This window comes from Tursiops truncatus, chromosome 1 (genome assembly GCF_011762595.2).
Source record: "Tursiops truncatus isolate mTurTru1 chromosome 1, mTurTru1.mat.Y, whole genome shotgun sequence".
Lineage (NCBI taxonomy): Eukaryota > Metazoa > Chordata > Mammalia > Artiodactyla > Delphinidae > Tursiops > Tursiops truncatus.
Genome location: NC_047034.1, coordinates 174,197,319 through 174,214,194, shown reverse-complemented (window position 1 = coordinate 174,214,194; position 16,876 = coordinate 174,197,319). Strand labels below are relative to the sequence as shown.

Here is a 16,876-nt window from a genome sequence, read left to right as displayed (position 1 = left end):
TGCTTCCCTCCCCGACAGCTTCCGCTGTACCGGGGACACACCTGCCAGATGCTTTATGTGCTCACTGCCTCATTTAATCCTCACAACAACCCTGCAGAATCCGATTGTACCCATTTTGCATGTGAAGAAATTGAAGTTTGGATAACTCAATACTGTTTTTCTTGAGTGCTTCGTGTATTAGGCTCTGTGCTAAGTGCTTTGCACGTTATATCTAATCCTTATGGCATCCTTGTAGATGGCTATTCTTATTCCCATTTGAAGATGGGGAAACAGAGGCTCACAGAGGCGAAGTTACTTGTCCATGATCTCGCAGCTATTAAATGTCACAGTCAGAATTCGAGCTCACGTGTAAATGTCTCTCCCTTATGCCACTTACCTATCTTCTTGGAGGAGAGAGGCAGACACAACTTGTGATTTATGCTTCTCCTTCACAAGCCTGGGGCGCAGGAGGGTTCCGTACATGTTTGACTGATTAGTTGTTTGACTGGGTGCAGAGCTGGATTGGACTTGCTTGTATCCTGATGATTTTCAGCTTTCCCTCCAGTGCCTCTGGGATTGGTTTTCCTTTGTTTGAGTATCTGCCCCCAGGCTTCATTTCCCATTTGGAGCATCTGCTATGAAAAAGTTTCAGCCTGAGCTTGATTTTCAATGCATATGGCTTTTCTTTTTAAAATGCAGAGGCAGAGCTGGGGTGGGTGGTGAAGCCTGTCCTGCACCAGCGACTCCCACATGATGTTGTAGCTCTCATGGGAATCTCTGCTCTGTTTGGATGATCATTTTCAAAGTCGAGGACATGTGTGAAACAACGCTTCCAGCCTCAGGGAAGACCAGTTCCAGAGGGCACCCATAAAGAGTGCTTACTGGAATCACCTCCCCCTACAGCCCATGTGTTCTCACCCTTTGAGGGAGAAATAAGATATGGGGTGTGATTTACTTTCCCACTGAGGTGGGGAATGAGAGATGGAATTAAGGATGACTCAGTGCTCCCACAGTGAGAGAAGGCCACAAGCTTTGTGGTGCCCTGGATTCAATACTCAGAAGCCCAGTGGACTGGCCTGAAGCCCAGCCTCTGACCCTTCATCTGGCTGGCTTCGGTTTAGTTCCTATAAAATATCTCTCCCTGTAAAATCTTATTAACCTCTCATCAGTACGGGTTTGGTTGGATCATGGATTTTCTACATCATTGCAAGTTTTCTGAGTTCTCAACGTCACGTTTCTAGGGGTGAAGACTTTTGTAGTCATTTCCTATTAATACAATATCTTTGTACCCTTTACTTCCACCCACAAGTGACAAAGGACAAGCCCAGCTGGCTTACACAGTAATATTTTAATAGATAGAGAGGTGGTAATTCAAATGGAATCCCTAGAGTAGGTGGAATAGGTGTGGGCACCTTTCCAGGGCAGTGGTGAGGCCCCTGAGAAGCACATGGAAGAATCCAGCATTTAGAGGGACGAGTGATCTCTTAGGTCATCTTATCCCATCCTCCTGAGGTCAATATGGTGTTTTCGTGCAGAAAACACCCAAGACCGGTTGGTGCTGGGGTGCCGGGGCTGCTGCAACAGAATCAGCTGGCAGTTAGGCTCCCTCGTAGACCTTGGATATTGAACTTGTTTTCTTGATGGACGGGGTCAGTTATAGGAAAGGGGTTGGTACTGGGCAGTTTGCCTGGATTATTCCCCCATATTCTCTTGGGGGGAAAAGTAGTTGGCTGCCAGGTAAACAGGACGTTAATTTAATATCCCTTCCAGGGAGATCTCTCTTCTCCAGGAAGGTAAGAGTTGAACCGCCCTCTCACCTTTTCTGTAATATCAGGGGGAGGCATTTTTGTCCACACCCTAAATGAGGGCCACTGGCAGCCTACATAATTCCAGAACATAGCAGGAACTCTTTCCAAAACAAGGGTCACATTTCTCTCTCTTCACTTGATTCCCAAGTGCGTGTGCACTTTGTGTTCCAGGTTCTTGTAGCTGTTTCATGTATGGAATTGTTATCTTCCTAACGAGACTGTCATTTTTGAGAATAGGTCCAAGGCTGCTATTCATTTGTATCCTCAGCAGTACCTAAATCTGTGCTGGGCCCAGAGTAAGTGCTTAATAAAGACATTCTAACTTGGATCATAGATCACAAACTGTCAGAGCTGGAAAGGACTTTGGAAACCACCAAGTCCAACACTCTAATTTTATAAATGGTACCACTCCAAAAATTCACTTTGGAGGCTGGTGTTTATCTGCTGGAAAGAGAGGGTTTTTTGTTTTGTTTTGTTTTGTTTATGTTAAAGCCTAGTGCAAATGACCATAAATCTAAACCTGTGAAAGGCTTTCTTCAAATGGTGCACGATGTTCCTCCTTGGACTAGTAGCTGACTAATAATAACAGTAAGAATGCTAACTAGATTCCTACCCTGAGCCGCTGTCACTGATTCTTTTAGCCACATGACAGTGTCAGGACTATCTCCATTCTCCAGATGCCGAGAGGGAGGTGCTGCGGTCAGGCACCTGGCCCAGGGTCACGTGGCCACTGGAATGGTCGAGACTAGTATCTGGTTTGGCCAGACCCCTGAGCTCGTGGCCCGCAGGGGCTCTCAAGTGGGATCCCCCACTTAGTACAGAATCCCATGGTGTCTCCATCCTAAAGGAAAGTGTAAAATCACTTTTCATTAACCAGTTCTCTAATTAAACAGGGAGTGACAGGGAAGGTTAGGCAAAAAAGCAAGTAATGATAAGGATTGCATCTCCAGAAAGGTCCGTGATCACTGCCTGAGATCATAAAAGCTTTTGGTCAGAGGGAAAGGAATGAGAGCTCCCAAGTCTTGCTCCAGGAACCGTTGCTTTACATGGAACTGCTGTTCCTTCCCCTAGTCTCTCTTCTGTGCCCAGAACTCTCACCTTCCCTCGTCTCTCGTGTCAGAAGCCTCAGGACTGATGGCTTTCAGGGCAGATCTGTGTGCCCCTCCTTGCCAAAGCAGAATGAAATAGCCTTGTGATGGCCAGGCTGCCAGTGTACCGGGTCCTCACCGCAGGCTGTTTGCCTCGAGTCGTTCCTCTGAGCTTTGTATCTAAATAACATTCCTGTGAGTTTTCTAAAAGGTTAGTCCTGGGTCATTGGCACTTAAACCACTTGTTTTGGTAGATCCTTCTCGAGAAGGTTAATTACATATTTGATATCCTTCCCTTTTTATGTCTGAATGATGAGGGTAAGTATCCTGTGGTTTATTAACTGTCACTTTAAACCTTTTCAAATTGTCTTGTGACAAAACAGAGTTTTATGTCCTTTTTATCCAGCTTTGATGGATGAGACAGCTTCTCTGGTTAAAGTATGCCAGGATAAATAAAATCTCTCTCTGATTGGTGGGGGAGGATTTTGCATTTGAAGTCATGGGTTCAAGTCTGCCACTTTGTGTGGAAGGTAACCTAACCTGTTAACCTTTCCATAGACTTTGTGTTTCTTTTGACAAATGGAACTGGGCACCTAGGCACTTGGTAACTGTTGAATAAGTGAAAGAAAAGGCATCTCAAAATGTGGATGCCAAACCCTGAAGCAACAGTTGGCCACATTTCTATTTTGAATCCACTAATTCTTAAGGCAAAGAGCCTCTGTCCTTACCGTTATAGAATCCCAAAGCTCGCCTCTCCTCCCTGAGGCCATTTTGTTATACCTTTAATTTTTCAGTAAGTTTGCAATAGGACTGTGAAAGGTAAATGTCATTATGGACTTTTAGTAGTTGTTTGCAAGCCTTGTGTCCACCTGTGTAAATGTCCCACAATTGGTTTTGTGTCCAGTGCTTGAAAACCACTCTTCCGGGACACACAGTATATGTAATTCAGCAATTAATCTCTCTCTCATTCAGTATTTACTGACTCGCGGCTAAGAGCAAGGGAAGGTATTTATTTAAAATAATTAGAACAGTAAAAAGTCTTTTCCTTCTGTTTTGTATTCATTCCAGTTTGCGGGGACGTTGTCAGATGGCTTAGGGAAGACGATGGACAATCGCCATCAGTCGGAGCGGGAGTACATCAGATACCACGCAGCCACGAGTGGTGAACACCTTGTAGCTGGCATCCACGGCCTGGCTCACGGTGAGTCATGTGATATCAGGCCGCTGAAGAGTGGCTCTTCTGCCCCAGTTCCTCGGAGGTGCCTTTTGCCCATCCAATTGCAAGAGGAAACCCTAGCTTGGTATCTGGGTGTGCCTGAAAGCCCTCCAAGCTCTCTTGTTCTGTCCTCCCTGGGTTGAAATGTTACAGCCTGTGAGAACTCTTCATTCATTTTCAAAATGTTGTGCACATTGCAGTTCCTTCCTGTTCTCTGGCTTCTGTCCCCGAAGTGTCCTAAGGTATAAAGATCGGAACTCCTTTTTAGAATATAGGACTGCTGCTTCCAGACTTCCCTTCTGCTTACGGATTATTCCTTCCAGAGAAAGCAAAATGTGAAACTGGCTGCCAGGTTTGTGGCCCCGACGTTCTTGAGTCTTGTATAAATGCACATTCACAGGGATTATACATCCTTGTGCCCAGGAGATGGCATGAGCCTGTTAAGTCTCTGAATTTGTTTGAATTCTGATTTTTAATGTTTCAGTCTGACTCATTTGCCTTTTGTTGCATCAGCAACTTCTCAGCATGGCGTTGAAGGCCCCTAGGAAAGTAAACCCAGCCAGCTCTTCCCTCCACTGTCCCCCAGCCACACTATATTTCAGCCACCCAGAGCCATGTCCTGCTCCGCAGACGTGCCTCCAAGTCATTGATCACTCATGTTTCTTCTGCCTCCCCTTCTGTGCCTCACTTCCTTGCCTTTCGTAATCCCGCTCCACCTACAAGTCTCAACTCAGATGACGTTTGCCCAGCTCCACTGTCCGCAGTTAGAATCGATGATGATTTGAGCACACGAGGCAGTCTGGGTTGTGTATGTAGCTAGCTCTGTGTGTCTTGCTTTCCTGATGGGCTGCGAGGGCCAGGAGAGCATAAAGACCACCTCTAGTCACGTTTGTACTTGGGCAGAGCCTCATGTGATGCCTGGCGTATAGCTCATGCTTAGTAATGGTTGTGAACTAAACTGTTGGTACCAGATTCTTAGGACTAGTCTGAAGCTATCAGAAGTTATATCAAGGTTAATCAAGTCTTGATTGTCTGCATTTGGAGGAAAAAAGAAGGAATAGACATAATAAAAAAATCATGTTTTTCTTAGTTTTTGTTTATCAAGTTTCCTAATGGTGAGGATTGGATCAAAATACCTCTGCTTTTCCTCAGCCTGCCCAACTGGAAGGCGAGCAGCCCCCAAGGAGACGTCCAGCTAGAAGTAAAATTTGGCTGAAATTGATCTGTTTATGGACTTGAAAAGTAGATTGTTGGGCAGTCATTTGGGTTTAAAGATTTAATCATTCTTTCTAGTAACTGTAATTCAGAGGACTGGTTTTTTTGTTGTTTTAATGAGTATAAAGTGCTCTGCTATGTGTACTTGTCTTTATCTGTCCAGCATCCTTGTGATGCAGAGAGAAAGCATGGCTGTCCTCACTTCTTAGATGGACATAACAGTGTGCCAAGAAAATGAGTGATTGTCTCAAGGTTGTAAAATCCCTTCCAACCAAGGATCCTTCAGATAATATGGACAACACCTCCAGGAGCCAGTTAGGCCATTCTAAGACCAAGAACCAGTGGCCTCATCCAAGGAGGACCCATTAAGCCCTGGGATATATGAAAGCAGTAGCCTAGAGTGAGATCCTTCCTTCAGGATGAAAAAAAAAACCCTTAAAAGATAACAAGAACCAGAAGCAATTGAATCTCCTTGGTTTAAAAACTGGGAGGCATGCTCCGTTCTCCCTGTAGGCCCTGCTTGACCCAGGTTTAGTAATGTTCTGTCTCTGTCATGAGCTTTGTTCAAAAGTTTGGGAAAGGCATGTTGCCTCACTGGAGCAAATGGACCCAGGATGCAAAAGAAATGTTGTGAATTGTTAGTACATTCTCACCCAAGGAATTTCCTTTACCAATTTGTCTCACTGGAGCTGAAGCGTCTAGAGAGTCCTCATACCCCCACTGTCAAAGGGTAAACACCCTGTGAGTGTCCCTGGCACAAATCCTGGAAATGCTTTTTCCCTGCAATGCCTGTGTCCTCTCCAGCCTTTGCCAACTTCTGGCCACTTTTGAGGCTCTTTAAGGTCACTGTTGTCAACTTTCAAAATGTTTGGAATGTCCTTTTGACTTAGGTTGGTCTTTTGAACTGGCTGCATTGAGGGTCCCTGCTGGCTTTGGCAGCTTTGGGGTGCCCTTCATCAAGGCTTCCCCCTTTGCTCTGATCGCCTACAGCTGTCTCAGCAAAGTGTGCAGTAGCTTTGCCCCGTTTCAGGCACTCGCTGGTGTTCGCCAGTCACACAGTGTTCTTTGAAAACTGAGGATTTATGTTTAGTCATCCCTCCACCTTATGCTTTATGGGACCCCGCTTTCCCCAAGGGCCCTGTTTGCTAGTCTGTCAATTAATCCTGCGTCTACGCCCTCTCCTGATTGCGCATATGCTATTCATGCTCTAAAATTAAAAAGTAGTCACTGTTAACCTCTTCGCTTTACTTTGATTCTTTTTTTGTGTGTGTGTGGTACGCGGGCCTCTCACAGCTGTGGCCTCTCCCGTTGCGGAGCACAGGCTCCGGACATGCAGGCTCAGCGGCCATGGCTTACGGGCCCAGCCGCTCCGCGGCATGTGGGATCTTCCCGGACCGGGGCACGAACCCGTGTCCCCTGCATCGGCAGGCGGACTCTAAACCACTGCGCCACCAGGGAACCCCTCTTTGATTCTTTTAAAAGTGAAACGCGCTTTACTTCTGACCAATGTGTAATGTATATTCTCTGACTCTAAACTCAGTGGGCAAGTCTGCTGCCTCCCCATCTTGAGTTGGCCTGCCTGTGAGCTATCAAGAGATGGACATTATGCCCCTAAGTTTACCTTGCCAGGTGCATGGAATTGAGGGGTTTGTCTTTAAATGCTTTTGCTTTTGTCCTTGGCCAGCTTACAATAGCCCTTGTCTTTTCTGCTAGGTATCATTGGTGGACTGACCAGTGTTATAACCTCAACGGTGGAAGGTGTGAAAACAGAAGGGGGTGTCAGCGGTTTCATATCTGGCCTTGGGAAGGGGCTTGTTGGCACTGTAACCAAGCCAGTGGCAGGCGCCCTGGACTTTGCATCAGAAACAGCCCAGGCGGTGAGAGACACAGCCACACTTAGTGGCCCCAGGTCAGTGGTTGTCGGAGGAGTGGCTTGTGCAGTTTCCAGCCCGGGTCTGCTGCCTCTCCTGAGCCATACTGATATGTTGAATCCTATACTTTTTCTGCCTTAATGATGTGATTTTTAAAAATTTGAATACATGTAACTAAAATTTCTGACCTGCCTAATATAGAGGCATGAAAATGAGGCACAAAAATCTGGCATGAATTTTTCCAGATCTATTTTTATATCTGTATCTATCTATCTATATCTATATCTGCATGTACTGGATATGTGTGTGTGTGTGTGTGTGTGTGTGTGTGTGTGTGTGTGATGTAGTTTTTCATTAGAGGAGTCAGAAATACGATTGGATCCTTACACACGTTCCCTGTTCACCAAACTAACTAGACCCCTACATGCCCATTAAGAATACTCTCAGGGCGTAGGCTGTGTCTTGCTCCGAGACCCCATGGGGTGGTTTGAGAATCCCTGCAACTGCGGTTCACCATATGGGTCTGTCCCTTCTTAGCTCTCCTTCCACTTGAAAGTGCCAGCCAGTTCCCTAACCTCATAAAGAAACTCCCCAAGGAAGTTGGCAGTTCTTCTGTGGGATGCTGTCTTGCCTTGATACCAGCTGAGACAGGAAATCAGTGACAGCCCATATGGCTCCAAATCTCATAGAATCCAACAACTTTAACTTCGCTCTTTGTGTTAGTGGCCTATTTTAGCCTCCCTTTTTCAGAGTGACTAATTGGGGATCTTATCAACAAAGGGTATAATGAATGTTACGGTTCCCAGCCAAGCTGGACTCCACTTAAGCCCAGGAGGATTTCGCTGCTGCCTGGTTAATGGATATTCCCTGAGTGAATCAGTGTCCCCTTTTAGAACGCCTAGGGCCTGGGCCACGTCCACACCCTATCGCTCCCTCAAATAGGATTTGAAGTGAAACCGTCCGCAGTTAAAATGAATCCATTTTCTGTCACAAGGAAACCTTACTGATGACACATTCCTGCACTAGGGGAAATACTTAAGATTGTAGACTGGGACCACGTAATATGTTCTGCCAGAAAGTCTTCCATCTGGAAGCAGCTGCTTTTTTACAAAAGGATCTGTAGGGTTTACTTAGTTAATTTTACATTCTCTTCTCAGACGCAGAGCTGAAATAATCCTTGAGCATATTTTGGAGCATTTATGGAGTTGGGAAGAGGGGCAGGAGGGAGCCTTCAAAAGTGTTTCCAGTTAGTTTTTCCGTGTCTGCTCAAAGCCCAGGAAGTCCGCCACAGGTATTTTGTTAGGACAGTAAGACCTAATGAAGCACGAGTAAAGCGGAAGGCCCCTAAGAATTCCAGAAGATCCATCCTCATCCTTAAAATCCGAGAGTGGTCAAGGGACTACGTGAGTTGTTTCCAAAAGGGTCTGAGATGTATGTGTTAAATTGAGAAATACTATATTTTGTGCTGTAAACTCGAATGATGTTGACCAGAAAGAAATCACTTGCATTTTATACACTGTCAGTTTGGAAATCTTGATGAAGTTTTGCATATTTTTTAGGGCACAAAATGGTTGCTGCAGAAAGGTGGTGGTATCATTTTTACCAGTTGTCTGGCTTTGCTGTAGAAGGTTCTGTTTAGTGTCAGTCAGTGTATATCTGTCACTCATTCATTTTTCAGTTAGTAAATATTGATTGAAAATTGCCTAAGAACTCAGGGTTGGGAACATAGCAGAAAGCAAGGCTGTCCCTAGTCTCAAAGGACTTACAGTCAAGCGGGGCAGCAAACATAAAACAAATAATCATATAAATAATAATTTGCTAAAATTGTGATAAATAACACAGGAGATTTACAGAGTGCTGTGAGACTGTATAATTAGAGAAGGCGAGGAGTAGAAGGTTTGCTAACGTGGGGTCAGTGGGGTCAAGGGAAGTGACTTTCCTAGGGAAGTGATATTTGAGATGAAGCCTGAAGTAGAAGTATGACTTGGCCAGGTGAAGAGAAGAAAGAATCACCTTCTAGGTAGAGTGGTGCAGGGAAGCTACGCAGCTTGTCTCAAAGCGACCAGCAGTTGGGCAGTCTAATTCAAGTGCCCAGAACGGCTGTCTTCTAGTCACTCACTCCTCCTAGAAACAAAAGCTCTAGTGATGAGTGAGGGGCAGCCAGCTAGCCGTGGGCCTACAGACACGGAAGCTCAAAGCGGGGGGCATTAAGCTGCTGCCTCTCCTCTCTGTCCCTGGAGGAGCCAGTAGTGGGAGAGCCAAGGCTGCAGTTACCACGTGCTAGACCTGTGAACTGAGGGCCTCAGAGAAGCTTGGCCCTTTACCCTTCATTGCACTGAAAAGGCACTACAGATTCTTCGGAAACTCTTTAACCAATTTCCCTTAGTCCATTCGTCTAGATCCAAAAGTAGGGTTATTAACAAGGAGCCAAGCACTAGAGAGAAAAGAGCACTTGACCCCGAAAACAATAGCACTCGGCCCCCACCCCCTTACCTATGAGCTTTGGGCCCTTGGTCAAGCCTCCTAGCCTCTCCAAGCCTCAGTTTCTTCCTCTATGAACTGGGATAAATATACCTGTTTGTTTATTCTCTCTCTCAGAGGTTTGAAGCCCAACCAGAGTTATTTTAATGTGGATGCTGTAAAGAACTATAAAATGCTGGGTGATATTACTTTTGAAGTCACATTAAAGGAGCAGAGAGATTTTTGCAGGTGGAGAAATGTTGCAGTGCCTTAAGGGTTTGTTCTGATGACACTGTGATCTCTTAGGAACGTACTAGCTCTACCAAGGGATAAATCACCCTGATTTCTTGGAAGTGAGTTATAACTGTCTCCAGCCATCCCTGTTGATTGAACAGGATCCAGGGGTGTTACTCAGGGTTTTTCCCCACTGTTTAGACAACAGGGACTAACTAATGATTTGAAGGGATTAGAAGTGAGATTCTGACCGAGGGCTGACCTGAGTCCAGGGACTGAGCCAGCAATAGAACCCAGGAGTCCAAGGGCTCTGCCTCTGAGTCCGCTCTTGGAATGAGACTTTCTGCTTCCTTTGTAATATTTCATCCAAGTGAGGGCTTAGATCTTAGCATCTATGTTTTAACTGACCCAAATTTTAAGCAGATGATAGCAAAGTAAGCCATAAAACTGTGGAAGGCTATTCCTTCCAGTAATCCATCTGAAAAGTGGCCTTACAGGAAATATTGGCTCCTTTTTGTGTTTATTTGAACATGATTTTATTTATAGGGAACCCCCCCACACTTGAGTTCTTTTAGATTAAAATACTTCCAAGTTCCTCTCCTTGTTGGAGTGTGCAGGCATTCCAAGAAGACAGCCACCTAACTTTTCCCTGAAATTTCCATGCAATCTAACAGTTCTTGGGAAGGCAGGTGGGGGTGGGGGAGAGGAGAGGGTGGAGGACAGCAGAGCCTTTGGCCTCAACATGAATGCTGTGGACCCGTATCCCCTGCTGCATTTGTTAACCGTACAAGTATGTGTGGTTTGGAACTGAAGGAAGAAGCCTTTTCCAAGGCAACGTTCTGCTGGCTCAGGTTGCATCTTCTCGTCTCTGTGTGTTGAGCCACATTTGTCTGTTCCCAAGTAAAGTTTATGAAAATGGCACCGATGCAGCCACACTTGTGGTGCCACTGAAGTCATGTAGACAAGCCCACCACCCTTCAGGAGACCGGGCCAAAGCAGGGCGCCCGCTGGGCTGCACGTCCAGTTCTCTGCGTGTGTGGTGGTATTTGCTGGTAGCGTTTAAAAAGATACTTGGGTAGAAAGCCTCAGAGACCCAGGAGCAGCAAAAACACCATGGAAAAGAAAGAAGGGTCTGACCCTGAGCTATTTATTTGCTTGTTTATTTCTCTGAGTACCATATGTCGTACACTTGGGGTCGCATGACGTTTCAAGAAAGTAGCAGATGAAGATTTATGAAGCTGGGCCCCTGGGGTTTCCTCCAAAATATTTCTTCACCTTTTTCGTCAAGACCCAGAACAGGGGGGAGAAGAGGGAGCTGGCAGAACTTGAAATATTTAAACTAATTTAGCAAAGCTCAGGAGTGTTGGGGCTTATCTCATTATTTAAGTTAGATAAGGAGGAAGGGGGAACCTGAGGGATAATGATAGATCATTGTTTAAGAACATAGCATCAGGACTCTGATAATGTTCTGGAATCCCGGGACCCTTGTATTGTGCACGTAGATGTAAATTCCAGTTGCTCTGAGAGCTTTTGAGTAACCGTTTGGTTGGTTTCACAGAAAAGATTTACGGTGGGCATATTTGACTTCTTCAGTGCACATACTCCCAAGACACCATCCAAAATCTGTTAGAGACTTTCCACTAATGGCCTCTTAGATGTGAAATTGAAATGGATTTTTTTCAGGAAAAACCCTTTTTGTTAGTGTTTGCATCTTACCCATGACTCTCCGGGATAAAAGGTCATCAGAGCCTGAATGCTGTCAGGTTGGACAGGTGAGAAGAAAATCAGCAAAGGGCGTTTAGGGAAGGCTTCTCCTGCTCTTCCATTCTAGTCTGGCAACACTGCTCTGAGAGCAGCTGTTTGCCCTTCTTGGTATCATACATAACACATCAAGCAGAATTGGCTTGAATTAAGCCTTTAGGGAACTTCCAAAGGTAAAAATCGAATAAAAATTTAAATGTTTGTTAGGATATATACCAGAGCTCTCGGTTTTTTCCACCAGTGTTTCCTTCTGAGGCAGAGCACGGTGGACCGATGCCCCATGGATCTGGAGGCAGAGCCAGTCCACCATTTCCTGGAAAGTTTCTGTTTCATCTTAAACCTGTAAATGAACTTTACAGTTTACCCCATGTTTGTTTTAATAGCGTAATGTTTTTAATTGCTACCCAGTAAAATTAGCCATTCAGAAAGATACACCGTGTCATCCTGTAGCTCCTGCCTCCTGCTCGTCTAAGAAGTACAAGATACCCGTTCCAGAAGATTCTGTAGACCCTCATGGCATCGATACAAAGCCGTGGTTACTGGTCTGGGTGAAAAGCAAGAGCCTAGTACAGGTTTGACCCTGAGGCTCTGTTTCTCATCTTCGGGCATATCTGTCTGCTGGCTTGGTAACCATCTGCTGGGGCCATGTTGACATGTCAGTTTTGTCATGGGAAGGAACTCGATTTCAGTGAAACTCAAAAAGTACTGTTGCGTCCGGCTGAAGGGAAGGGACTGTTCATATCTCTCCCGTTATCCAAAAGTGGCCCCGTGGCTCTAGGGACAGCCCCTTTGTCTGTCTTCTTCTCACCCTTGGGTGTGAGGTGAGAGCCCTGTGTTCTCACTTCCGGATCTTGCCACACCAGCCCTTTCCCAAGAATGCTTGAAGGTAGATGGATCCTTCTCTCACTCCTCCTGAGCAAACCCAGAAGAAGAAACAACACTCAGAGCTGTGCTAATGACATACGATGTCTCACTCGGGTCTGAAATTAAGCTGATGAGGTTACAGGATAAGACATTTTTAAGAAACATCTTAACAGTCCTTCATGCCTTATAAGTTAAAATTTCTCTCACAGGAACACAAGCAGAGAAATCTTATTTTCTAAGACAGACTTCTTCCCTCTTGCTGAACTCTAAATACTGTATTCCCCTTTCACTCAAAGGCTCCAGACGATGCCATTCTCATTATAACTTATGGAAAGCTCAAATCTGTTGATGGAAAAAAAAAAGTGTGTGTGTTCCTGCACACACATATTTGAGAAAAGCCTTTCCATTTCTGAAATCCCATGACTCATTTTTATGCAAGATTATCTGTTAGGGAAAAAAACCACTTTTTTGGTCATGGTACATTATTATCGTTTCTAGAAAGGAGAGCATCTATTTTTTGCCATTTTTGGCTTGCAGAGATGACTGACTTCATGGAAACGGCACTATCCTGCTTCCAAAAGTAAAAATAAATTGAATTCAGGCATGTACATCTTTGATGTACAGTCCTGCTATCTCAACTAGCAGGTCTTTGCTCAAAGAAAATAGAATGGAAAGTGTGATTGCTTTCTGATTTGGATTTCTTCCATTTCAAAATTAAATAGTCGGTCTAGCCCTTGCACATGTAGTCCTTTCCTTGTTCAGTGACTTGATTTTTAAAACTCTGGAATGACACCCAATCTTACATACATAAGATATGCATTTGAGATTTTTGCTTTGAACTTCAAGAGAAACAGAAGTGTATTTCTTCCTGAGAAAAATTTATATTCCCTGTATTAGAGAAGAATGAAAAGCCATTTAACTGTTGGTGGAATTCCTCTGGAAAGGCATTAGGTTTACTTATTATTAGATTTTGATGGCAGTCCTATGTCTTTCATGGTTTTCCCTTACAGAATCATCCCTCTTTGCCCAGGATGAAATTGGAATCTCCCTTAAAGAAAGGATTCAGGTTTGAGTTCATATCCCGTGCTCCCAGAGAGCTTTAGCCAGTAAGAGAATTCTGAGATAGATAGAGGACGTATGGGCTAGCAGAGAATTGAAGACTGTAGTATTGTTTTACACGTGAAGGCTTGTAATCTTTGGTGGAAGAAGAGGTAGGTTTGGGTGTTATTAACCGTGACTTTCCTTGCCCCGATACCTTTATCTAGCACTCTTTTGCCAGACTGCCTCTCAGAGACAGACCTTTGCTAAGTTTCTCACTAATTTGTCAAATGCTGGGGTGGGGGGGGAATGAGATTGAACTAGTAAAACATTTTAATCACAGTATACCCTAAAAGAAAGTTTTATTATATTGGGCTTATGTAACTCAAATCAGGTTAACAGTGTTACTTTACTAACCTATATCCTTAGTGGATTTACTTTAATACGTAGAGGAAACTGATTTCCAATTAGCACAAAATTTATACATATGGGACCTTTTAGGACAAAGGTTCTCAAAATATGGTCTAAGGACCCCTGGGGAACCCCCAAACCTTCCAGGGATCTATAAGGTCAAACCTATCTTTCTATATTTATACATTCATTCATATGTCGATACATAGATGGATAAACAACTATTTTTATCCTAATATTCTCTAATGAATGTACGGCAGAGTTTTCCAGGAACTACATACAATGTGTGATATTACAACAGGTTGGCTGTAGAAGCAGGTAAGAGAATGCAGCTGTTTTCGATTAAGTAAGACTTAAAGAGATTTGCAGAAATGTAAAACACTGCCATTCTTTGCACCCTTCTGTGACTCCATGAATATGCCACCAGTTAATATACCACCGGTTAATATACCTCTCTGCCTGGTTAATTTCCTTGACAAGTTGTTCTATTTGAAAATATGGTGATGATCCGTCGTCCTGCTGACAAATAGCACATATCGGCAGTGGTGGATTAATATGGATCGAACTGTAGGAGCCGCTGTAATGGGATGCTTCACTTTGGCTTCCTGCCAACAATTGTCAGCCCTCCTGGTTTGCTCCTGACTTTTACTGGGTTTCTTGAAGTAACAGTTGGAAAGATTTTATCACATATCAGAAAGACCTCTCACAATAATTTACCTAATTTAGTCCTTCACCTTAACCTACTATCCCAATAAATTTTAACTTCAGCAGCATGGTAAGTGCACAGCAGATGACTTCAAAGTGCAAGGTCCATCTTGTCAGAAGGCCACTCGGTTGTGTTAGCAGTGCCCTGAGCTTGTTCAGGAAATCGAGAAGGCATATCTCTGTCAGACTTTACTTGGCAAAACCTCAGTTTTCTACCCTAGCAAAGTTGGTGAGCAGGATAAACCTACAATATTTGGATAAGCTCCTTTGAACTCCTTGTGGAAAGCAGTTTTTATGAGGCAGTTTTTCTGTGTTAACACCAGAGACAGCTCCTAGTAGATTTTCCCCAAACATACTTCAAACATAGATAATGGCAGGGGTGACCCAAGCTGTATCATAAAACCCAGGGACTGCTGAAAACTTCAAAGGAGAGTCAGAGCAGAACTTCACCTCTCATTATGAGGAGGATGGGCCACAGGAATCCTGGCTCACCCTGGTGGCTTGGGACTGGTTGAATCCAGTGTAACCTCACTGAATACTTCCAGGATGAACGGAGGACAGGGCTCTTCGTTCCCCTAGACTTTACCGAGCTACTCCAGCAGCACGGTTAGGGTAGCGAGACTGGCACCTGCCCACCTGCCGGGGCATCAGGAGGCCAGATTACCATGTGTGAGTGCCTTCATATCCCTAGTGAAAAGATGCGAACCTCAGAGAGTTTTTATGTTTTTGTTTGAACTAATAGGGGCCCCATTAATTCAGTTAATGAGCTTGTGATATTCAGACCTGATTGCTTAGTGAGCTCTCTGGTTTCACGTGTAGGCGAATTGACAGTAGAAATTCATCAAGTGGTGAAGCATTGACCTCCTACTGTATTCCAGGCATATAATAGGTATTAAGTACCAAGAATAGTTAAATCCTGGAGTACAGACTGCTGTGAGGAATCTTCCAGATTCTTGAGAAATCATCAAGCTGTTTGTGGATTAATATTCTTGCATTATTCTTACACGTCCATTGAAGCAAGTTGCCTGTGGCTTTCTTGAAGTACCCCTTTATTGGTGATTTGACTTGCTGTTTGTTCTTAAAAACACCAAAACTGCATTTGTATGTCAGTGGTGTATATGGGGTGGTGTGTGTTGGTGTCTACTTGGTAGTTACAGGCACTTTTTCCACATCGTTAGGTCTGTCACAGCCCTTTCAAAACAAATCATTATCGTTTTACTGATTGTTTACAGTTGGATAATTATCTCTTGATTCTTCAATTATTCTTTCCACCTTATACATATTTACTGAATATTCTTTAGTGCCTACAGTTAATAAGAACAGTGCTTTTTAAAAAATCTTATCATGTTGACCTTAATGATCTCATTATAACTCATTATCTTTTTGTCTTTTCAAATTGAAGTTTATTTTCTCACAGTCCCTGCATGCCCGCACTTTCAGAAGTCCGAGACTCCTACGTGTGTGAACTCAAAACCCAGCAGTCAACTGCCCCACCCCACCTCTTCCCCGCTCCCCTGCAGGCAGCCACCTCCAGCACTTCTGGCTGTTTCTTCAATTGGAGACATTTTCCTCCGTGTTTCTAAAAGAAAAAAAGTGACCGTAGTGCCGTTTCTTGATGTCATTTGACTTCCTACTGCTGTCCACACATGTCCCCCGCCCCCCTTACGCCCCACTTTTCAGTATACTGTAGTTATACCATCATTTTCGGGTAAGTCAGTAATTCCATTTTTACATTATTACGGCTGTGTAAATAATATTCCCAATGAAGCCATGTAGGTTACTAGGATTATGTTTCCCTTTTGGTTTAACTTTGTAGTTTGTTTTTTCCCCCTGGAGTCAGTAACCACTTTTATTATTGTTTGCTTAGTTTATATACGCACATTCCCAATTTATCCTCAAACTCTTGTCTGGGTTCAGCTTTTTTTACTCTGAGGTTAGTAACTCCTTTTTAAAAGATTTTTGGTATCTTCCTATTACTAATACATCTATATACTCTCCTGTATATGCTTTAAAATGTATTTAGTAATTAATTTATCAGTTACGTTTTTTTCCTTAGAGTGCCTTCCCCTAGCTGCCCCCTGCTCCTATCCGGACGGCCCGCTCTCTAGCTCCTCTGTAGAGCTAGCACCCTCGTTCTCTCCTGAGTTTCCTTCTCCTGTTTGTTTGTTTGTTTATTTTTGGCTCTGTTGGGTCTTCATTGCCGCACGGGGGCTACTGTTTGTTGCG

General features: G+C 44.1%; 1 protein-coding gene across 10 annotated transcripts in view; it reads left to right on the top strand.

The window, feature by feature from the left end:
* The window catches only part of VPS13D (vacuolar protein sorting 13 homolog D), a 244,693-nt gene that overhangs the window by 186,823 nt on the left and 40,994 nt on the right, over positions 1–16,876 (top strand). For all 10 annotated transcript variants that reach the window (XR_012327971.1, XM_073795836.1, XM_073795842.1 and 7 more), the window contains 2 exons: positions 3,944–4,076; positions 7,020–7,215. Coding sequence is in view for 9 of the 10 variants with exons in the window: in XM_073795836.1 (XP_073651937.1) it covers positions 3,944–4,076; positions 7,020–7,215 (329 nt within the window). In the remaining variant the exon portion in view is untranslated. The remainder of the gene's footprint in view (positions 1–3,943; positions 4,077–7,019; positions 7,216–16,876) is intronic.